The 9310-nt window shown below is 39.6% G+C and overlaps 1 protein-coding gene across 3 annotated transcripts; it reads right to left on the bottom strand.

Moving 5' to 3' along the window:
- Positions 1-936: 936 nt before the first annotated feature.
- crfb1 (cytokine receptor family member b1) lies at positions 937-9127 on the bottom strand. 3 transcript variants are annotated; one of them, XM_023817237.2, is made up of 8 exons: positions 8995-9127; positions 8214-8253; positions 7750-7870; positions 6589-6746; positions 4972-5123; positions 4512-4668; positions 3746-3861; positions 937-2365 (listed from the first exon to the last, which is right to left on the bottom strand). In XM_023817237.2, exons 1-8 carry the CDS (start codon positions 8995-8997, stop codon positions 1628-1630), a joined length of 1485 nt encoding a protein of 494 aa, XP_023673005.2. In that variant the 5' UTR covers positions 8998-9127; the 3' UTR covers positions 937-1627. The 3 variants fall into 3 exon arrangements, with proteins under 3 accessions (XP_023673005.2, XP_023673004.2, XP_023673003.2); XM_023817236.2 differs by having other exon boundaries at positions 6589-6743; positions 8132-8253; positions 8995-9115; XM_023817235.2 differs by having other exon boundaries at positions 8132-8253; positions 8995-9114.
- Between the last annotated feature and the right edge of the window lie 183 nt (positions 9128-9310).

Below are 9310 nucleotides of genomic sequence, written 5' to 3'. Positions count from 1 at the left end.
GTAACTTTCTGACCAATGGCGCTTGCCTTGCTCTCATTTAAGAGTGATGGTTGTGCTGGGACAAGATCATACTGGGCAAGAAAAACAGCGAAGGCACAACTGCAAGACGGGTACGCTGACAGCTATGGTTTGTCTGGTTGCTATCGAAAACTAACAGAATCACAGGAAGGTCAAAGCCTGTATTTCACCATGGCAATAATTGGGGACCATGCCAATAATGCTTCTGCTTCTTCTTCAAAATTCTGAGCCTTAACAACTGGTATCCTAACAAGAGTACTGACTTGTTTTCTTCAACTGTAGTAAGTGCTTCTTGTTGGGGTAATAACGGCTGGCTTAAGCATCTGCACCGTGAGTCCGCATGAAGAAAGTCACTAACAACGAGGTCGGAACGTTTACAACTGTAGCCTTTATGCTTCCCACATCATGTCTAATACCATTGTAGGAACCCTGACTTGTTTACCATGATCAGTAAGTGTTTTTTTTTGGTAGAAAGTGCTATCAAGTCGGGGCATGATTTAGTGGTACGAGCATCCAAAGATTTTTTCTCTTCTACTCACAGTTGAAAACTAACAGAATCAGCTATTTCCATGTCTTTATTTACCTGGCAAGCAAAAACAGGGGTGGGACAGCAGCCAACAGATTGAAATATGGACAGGCAATGATCAGGTTTAAATGGGTACCCTTAAATGGAAATATTGTTCTGAACAGCAAGCACAGGATCTTAATAGCGCAACCCAGATGAAACAGCACAGGTTAGATTATCAAATTAATTAAATTTGGTTCATTTAGATGTGGAAGGAATCTCTGGAAGTTTGATGTTAAGGGATTGATGTCTGGAGCATGTCTTGCTTCTCTGATGTTCACTTCAGGTCTTCTCCCCTCTTTCTTGCACTGGACTCTGCTTCACTAATAGACTTCACACGTTGGCATCATGTGTAGGCTTCACGGTTTCATTTATTGTCAAAATATGAATATTTATGTTGCCCCAACCTGATAATTTGATATTTGTAGAGCAGTAACAAATTTGTTGAAACATTTTTCACGAAACATTTTTTTTTATGAAACTCATCTGTTTACACACTTCCACCACTAAAACAACAAAATAATATACCATACCTTCTCTGACATGCTGTATTTCTTTATGCATTCATCGACCTCATGAAACATTATTTACTTTTAAATTACTGAATTAAGGGGTAACATTTTTAATTACAATGTAAGGCAGAGGTAGATAAACCAATGTTTCTCATTCAGTTGCTTAAAGGCAATACGCATGGCTGCATATACTGAACATGAAGAGAAACTTGTGTCTTGAGAGCTACTGTTGCATGTAGCCTGAATATTTTCTGCAAACTCAGAAAATAATGATAAATGATAATTTGGTCATTAGAACATATACAACAAAATGATCCTGATGGCATGACAAAAGACAAAAAGGATGAGAAAAAGTATTCTGTTGAATACAAATACGGAATGCATATATAGCGTATATTGCACATAGCGTGCTGTCCTGGAAAAAATGAGGTCATAAATTTCCCTTAAACTTTACATCTCATTCAGTTGCTTGAAGGCAATACTCATGGCTGCATGTACTGAACATGGAGAGAAACTTAGCTTGTGCCTTGAGCTACCGTTGCATGTAGCCTGAACACTGCCCATCGTCATCCTCATTTGTCCCCTCGCCTTCCTCCTTCTCTTGTGTAGATCCGATGTACCCTTTTGCAAAGGTTCTTAGCGAGCAGTCAGTGAGAACATGCCCACAGTGCCCTTGTGCTACTGAAGTGTTCCTCTGTAGCGCCTTAGGGCTCTGTCCCAGCAAACTCTCTGGGAGGCCGATGGGCACAAAGGGCTGATGTAAGTCCGGAATGATCACTAAGTGTCTCTCATTCAGGATACTCTCTGTCTGCTCACTGTCCTCTGTACCCAGATCTTCCAGTGCGCCCAGTGTCACAGATAACAGGTTCACATCTGTACAGCCTTGCTCTAGCTCCTCCTCCACATCATTCTCCATGCAACCCTCATTTTCATTCACAAGTTCTCCTTCCAGCAAAAGTACTGAGAGCAGAGGAGCTTCTTGTATTTCTGATGCTGTTGTACTTGAGGTACCAGAATACTGTGGAGCAATGGTGGTTATGGAAGTCTTGAAATCTGCACTGTGGGACACCTTGCTGGAGCTTGATATACTGGAGTGTCTCATAGCTCTTTCCTCATAATGATTTCTCTGTTCCATCTTCTCCTGATAGCTTGCTTTAAATGGCTGCAGCTCTTCTGTTATGCTTTTTCTTGACCTTCCTATTTCAAATCTTACAGGGTCTGGGAATAGTACTATAGAATCTTCCATAAAGTAGGCCTTCGGCAAGGAGGTCTGCACAAAAGGAGACAGGAGTGGGAACCGATTTACTCTCTTGCTCCTAATTACACTGCACCCTGAACAAAATATTGCTTATCATGTTTTGTTTCTTGCATGAACTGTATTCATTTATGATTGGCAAAAATCAGTGTTTACCTAATTCAGCTCAAGCTATTTTGTTAATATAAATTTGACAATTTGTCTATGTGCATTTTGAGAACACTGGTTCTGGTTTCAGCGCATTTGCAATTTAAAAACGTGTGTGTGGCGGCTGTGGAGCATGTTGATTTTGATTTCAGTGCCTATGTCTGTTTGGCGCACAGCGTTGCCATTTTAACCTCCGCATTTATGACCTGGTTAATGTTGTAAATGACCTGCAGACTACTGCAGGTGGCGGTTCTCGCGAGGCTACTGACAGTTCAGTTTGGAGAGGCAGAGGAATTTTTTTAATGATATTATAATACGGGAGATTTACGGGAAAATACTAATACGGGAGGACGGCAGGAAAGAGGGGTAAAATACGGTAGTTTCCCGGCCAAAACGGGAGAGTTGACAGTTATGTCTGCGTGCTAATGAATTTTTCTTTATGCTACTGAATGTTGTACCCTACTAGCCACAGTGTGGCCCTGAATATGGCTTTTCAATCCAAATTATAATTTTATATTTACGACAAATGTATTTTCATTGAGGACTGAATAAAAAACTTTCCTTTCGAAAAGTCTGCTGAAGAATTATTCTTATTCATGAGTGAGGGAAGAAGGGAGCGGGAGGTTGACCGACAGCTCAGTGTAGCATCGGCAGTAATGATGAGCTAGAAAGCAGTTTTCGATTTACCAGTCAATCTATGTTCCTGCCTTCACCTATGGTCATGAGCTCTGGGTAAGAATGAGGTTGCGGATACAAATGGCAGAAATGAGTTTCCTCTGCGTGATGCTTGGGCTCAGCCTTAGAGATAGGCTGAGGAGCTCAGACATTCAGGAGGGGATCAAAGTGGAGCCGCTGTTCCTCCACATTGAAAGGAGCCAGTTGAGGTGGTTCGGGCATCTGTCTAGGACACCGCGAAACACTTTCTTTGTCAATTGGTTATGCAAATTGTCTGCCTCAGAAACACAATACAAACGCTACCTTGAACACAGTTGCAAAATAATGATAAATGGTAATTCAAGCAATTTGGCAGTACCAAAAGAACGGGACCTGGTGTGGTGGAAAAACAACCTTAGATTGCTGTCCCTGTTACCCAACCCTGGATAAGCAGCAGAAAATGGATGGATGCATGGAGAAAGGTTGCCTACACTCTGTATAATAACGAGAAGTGTAAGCAGAGTTGGTAAGAATTGGGAGTGGTCGGTAAGGCTGGATAAAGGCATCTGGATTACACACAGCCCTGACTCTTACCAGGACCCTGGGATGGCGCGTTTTCGGGTTACAGAGGTGACCAGTGTAGATGAGGCCTAGGATAACAAGTCCTCCCAGAAACAGCACTATAACGAATAGCACCAAGAGACCTGGAACTGGCCATAGAAACACAAAGAACAGAAAGAAATGTCATTATATCACTTCAGAGAGACAAAAACGATACACAAGACACATCCCCAATTACACTATAGGATTAATATTGTAGCGCCAGGCAGACCGAGGCATCACAGCGGTGGTGAATGACAAGGACAAGGCTCTTTTAAAGGGGACACTGAACTGTTTTATTATAGTCCTGAAAATGACTAGCACAGGCACTAATCAAGCACTGTAACCAAATACAATGAGGGAAATACAGGGGAAGTGCCAGAAAATAAGGTACTGGTAGGTACACGACGACTAGAGACATGCAGGGATCAAACAGGGTACACACAAGACAAGTATTAATAATAACAACAATAACACTGCCACGAGGGGCGATTTACAATGTCTCAGCATGACGCTACAATACACTACATTTACCAGGGCTTGATAAGTTACTTTTACTGGGAACAAAAGATTTGGAATAAGGGATCCTTAATCCAAAGAATAATGATCCAATTTCTGAAACTTCTGCAGTGCACAGGGCAAACGATAAATTTTTCTGGGAAGATGCCCGCTATGCAAGATGGGCATTCCAGCCCTGCTTAACCCGGTATGTGTTAGCACCCTCCAAAGTCTACCTTTCTAAATGGAATGACTGCCTCACCTCTGCTCTGAGCGACAGGGCTCGTAAACGCACATGTCCAGCCAGAAGGCGAATACTGCTTGTAGCCCAGTGACGGGTGAACTTGCACACAGTACTCTGCTCCAGGCTGCAAGTCACCGAGCGTGTAATTCCATTGTGAGGTCCTGTCCAGTATGGTCTGTGAGAGACAACAGGATTCATTCCCAGTTGGCTAAAAGTTATATGAACACTGACAGGACATATTACAGTGTTGAACATTCAGCCAGCATGAAAAATAGGCAGCATAATAATACAAAAATAAACTGTAGGCAAGCAACTACATATTTAATAATGGACAATAATATAGCATGAAAGGATATAGGATATATATTTAACTCTGCATACTTATATGTGCAGTATTATTTATAAAGACTTCATTGTGTCTGTGTTATATATTAGTTTGTGGGGCAGTAGAAGGCAGTTTCAGCAGTTATTTTATTACCTGTTGTTCTGATTTATTAAGAAAAATGGTAAATTCGAGTGCATTGTATATTTTCTCAGTTAGACTTTTTTCTTTTCTTCTGGGGAATTTTATGGCCAGTTGAAGACAATTGCCACAGCCCACCACAGACAACTCAGGAGGTCCAAGAACAGCTAAACAAAGCAAGGCATTAGGATTTATTGCACACGCTCAAAGAAAGTCATGTTTTGCATAACACATCCACATACACAATAATTGTTATACTAATATAAATTAGTCAAAAATTCAAGTGCAATTCACCTTATGATTGCAGTGTGGCCCCAGTACAAGTCATACAAAGCACATATTATGCTATTATATTACAACACAGTATATGATAACACCGTATTATATAACCAAAATTTGTTACATTTTATTATTACATAATGCAGCACTGTTACATACACATCTGGCACCTATCCTGATTTTTAGCTATAACCTAGCCAAAATAGCTTTTATGTATTCATTTAGTGCAGGAAAGTCATATCTCAAGCATGAAACAAGCCAGAAATATTGCTAGTCTCACTGTCAGTACGGTAAAGGTACAAGTCAGTCATTTACTTGTTAATTACTAAGATGTACAAATAAATTATTAGGAAAAACAGTTTTTAATAATGTAAACATGTTTAATTTCCAGTTAAATAGCTGGGTAACTAAAATGTCCCCTCAATGTAATAAAAACCTATTGTTTTGACACAATTTGGAACACTGTTTTTGGTCATTGTTATAGGATGAAACTGACTCCATTCAAGCGCCATCCACAATGTATGTCACGGCATTGCAGAACAGAGTGATAGCCTTCTGCTTCAGCTGCTCTGAGATTCCTGTTACCCTGTACAAAACTCCCTCTTTACCAGCACCAAAGCACACCCAGACCATCAAATTTCCTCCATCGTGCATTTCAGATGGCGTCAAACACTCCTTCAGCACCTTTTCATTTCTTCTGTGCCTCACTCAGTGACCTAAACACCTCAAACTTAGGGTTGTCTGTCAATTAACACTTTTTTCAGTCTGTGTTCTTTTGCCCATTTTAATCTTTTCCTTTTATTGACCAGTCTTAAACATGGCAATTTTCTTTTAAACTGTGCCTAGAAGACCAGAATCTCAGAGTATCCTCTGAACTGTTGAAGATGACACTTGTGTTTTGTAGGTACTGTTTAATAAAGCTGCCAGCTGAGGACCTGTGAGGCATCTGCTTCTCAAATTAGAAACTCTGATGTTTTTATCCTTCTGCACAGTTGGGCACCTGGCCCTCTCACTTCTCTTTCCATCCTGGTTAGAGTGGCTTTGCGCTGTTCTGTGAAGGAAGTGCTGTGCTCCTTTTTATATATCTTCAGTTTCTTGCTAATCGCTTGCTTGTAATACCCATCGTTTCTCAAAACTACAACAGACCGATGAGTTTCTGAAGAAAGCTCTCTCTTTATGGCCATTTTGAGACCATAAAACCCCACAAAAGCTGGTGCCCCATGCAGCCCAAAGAAGACCAGTTTTATTGCTTTGATAAACAGCACAATAGTTATCAGTTATGCTAATATAACTGCACAGGGTCCCAACCCGCTAAGCCACATACCATCATTCCCAATATAAAAGTCATCTTACTGTCAGTCCAAGGTGTAAAGGTCTTGGAGCTCCAGGGAGACGCCATCCCATTGTGGAGCGCCTGGACCATAATCTCATACTGCAAATAGACATCCTCCAGATAGTCTGTCAGGTTCATTTCTGTATTACTGGTGGGGGGAAGGTACCCCTTATTGCTGCTGTAACAAAAGAGTTTTGCAAAATGTTACTCTGTAATAGTGCAGCTTATTTTAATGCTTAGTATTTGTAATGAAATATGTTTTTAACACTGACATAGTAAACACAGAATAGTAAACAGTCAGCAACTTGGATTTGCTACATGCGTTATATCCATCCATCCATCCATCCATCCATCCACCTCTCTTTCATAACTGCTTATCAAGGAAAATGTTACTGTGAACCTGAAGCTTATTTCAGGCACTAGACTGGGGACATCTTGGGTGAGATGTTAGCCATGACTAGGCACACAATCTCCCATACAACCATACATGCATTCATCTTCTAACTGGTAATTCTGGTCAGGGTCATGGAGGGCTGATCCCAGGTAGCAGAGGACACGAGGCTGGGGATGCCAGTATATCACAGGACACACACACACACACACACAAACACACACACACACACATGTATATGGTGTACCTATCTAAATGGGGACCTTCCATTTTTTTCTATGGGGAAAAGCCCTAATCAAAACTATGATACCTGTAACCCCTACCCAGCCCTAACCTTAACCATAAGTAACCAAACAAAGCAAACATTGCATTCACAGATCTTTGTGAGGGCCTGAAATATTGTCCCCGCAATGTCAAAATAACAGCTTTTTATTACATTGTGGAGAATATTTGTGCACCTGGCCCTCTCACTTCTCATAAGTTTGACTGGTTAAAGCCTCCACTTAAAAAAAAAACATCATTAGTATAACCAAATGTCCTAGAGTTGGCCTTCAGTAGGGAATAACCTTAAATTAGAAATTAAGTTATACTAAAGGTCTTCCAATCGTTTTCTATTTGTCCCCCTTCACCCAACATAAATCTTGAAGGAAAACATCCTGAAAAGTTTTTAACAGACAATTCTTGCTATTTACCCTAATGCCTCTAAACTCCAAACACACAAGCATATTTTAAAAACTAAGACACTAATTAAACATTTCCCATTGTAAACAATGGGAAAATGGGACATTACTTGAAACTAATTCTGTAGGTGGCATCAAGGGGAGTGCCTGGTCCTGGTTCCCAACGGAGAAGGTGTTCAAAATTCACTGAATGGATACTTAAATTCACAGGGGCTGGCAGGCTGTTCAGAGCTAGGAAGCAAGGTTGCACATATAACAATTAAAAATTTTAACTATTTAAATACAAGATACATACTTATAAGGGTTCTATACAGCAGCTTCGTACAGCTAAATAGAGCAACAGTCCTACCGAGATATATTAAGGATTCCATGCCATAAACGATTGTAATTTATCAAATTATCAACTTGGAATATAAATAAGCCAAATTAAATTCAGGATCAACTTGGTTACGGTTTGAACTATTACATGTAAAAAAATCTAAAATAAAATACCTTGTAAATACAGTTGCAGTAGGCAAATGGTAATCAGATTAGCTTTCATATCTTAGAAACAAGTCTGCGGGTTGATTATTACCGCTGTGGTTCTTGACTACAAATGGATCCTTTATGAGGAACTGAAAGAAGAATCAAGCAGATGGCATTAAGTTAAACGATCATATTGAAAAATATCAAGGACTTCAATAAAAAAACATGACCTTTTTTTAAATTAAGAAAATTACGTTAACACTTGATGGGACAAGAGTAATATCGTATTATGCTATTACTTAAGTATTAATTAATCACAAACTAAGTCTTAGCTACATACTCATGATACTGATCTCGTTAATTCATCATTAATGAATTGTAAAGCATGTTTTATATGAAGCAGTTACTATGTGTTACTGTATCTCATAAACATTTTTGAACTACTGAAAAAGTAATTAAAACAAATGAGATGATGTTCGTTCATCATTAATAAATTGTGACACACCTTTTATCTCAGTTATTACTAAATATTTGTGCCCCGTCAAGTAACGTGTCACCGAAATTACGAGAAAGGACTATGATTTTTAAAGAAAAAAACAACGTAACTAATGAATATAAGTAAAGCCATTTCACTGCTAGTTTTAATGGTAATATAATAACAGTACGATTCATATTTATACTAATGCGTGTATATCATTTAAACCATGATAATATGTAATACTAGTTGCAAAGTACATACTACAAGTCGTGATATCTGCCACAACCTTGAACAAACTATTCAGACATTCCCGCAAAAATCTATCACAAAATTCAGTAAACGTAGTATGTCGACAACAATTTTCACAGTATCCTAAATACGGTTAAATACATAAATTTACAAATGTATTCACCATTCCGGTCTCTTCTCGCGATCTTGCTTACTGACTATTTTTTACAGTCCGCACTGCTGTCGACTTCCGGCCCAGCGGAAATCAAGCGTCGAGTACTGACGACAGTTTTCTCAGAAAACCCCGTGTCGACGCCTGTATCGCTTTAAGAATAATCATGTGACCGATAGAGTCGCGGTTTCGCTCGCTGGAGTGAAATGTTCCCATTTGTATGGGAATATGAGTTCTTACCATTTCATATCATGCTTTCATCAGCGTTCCATTCCAACATAGCACAAACCAGACAGTAGTCATCTACATTTCCTAGGATCATACCATT

The sequence above is a fragment of the Paramormyrops kingsleyae genome, chromosome 13, assembly GCF_048594095.1.
Source record: "Paramormyrops kingsleyae isolate MSU_618 chromosome 13, PKINGS_0.4, whole genome shotgun sequence".
Taxonomy (NCBI): domain Eukaryota; kingdom Metazoa; phylum Chordata; class Actinopteri; order Osteoglossiformes; family Mormyridae; genus Paramormyrops; species Paramormyrops kingsleyae.
Note: the sequence above shows the minus strand (reverse complement) of the source record. Positions and strands in the feature narration are given on the sequence as shown.

Excerpts from the sequence above, each read along its gene's own strand:
- crfb1 (XM_023817235.2), bottom strand. The coding sequence starts at position 8,180 with ATGAAAGCTAATCTGATTACCATTTGCCTACTGCAACTGTATTTACAA. Across the intron at positions 6,747-7,749 it reads ACCTACAGAATTAGTTTCAA|CAGCAATAAGGGGTACCTTC; the intron begins GTAATGTCCCAT and ends CTTTTGTTACAG. Across the intron at positions 5,124-6,588 it reads CTTTACACCTTGGACTGACA|CTGTTCTTGGACCTCCTGAG; the intron begins GTAAGATGACTT and ends TGCTTTGTTTAG.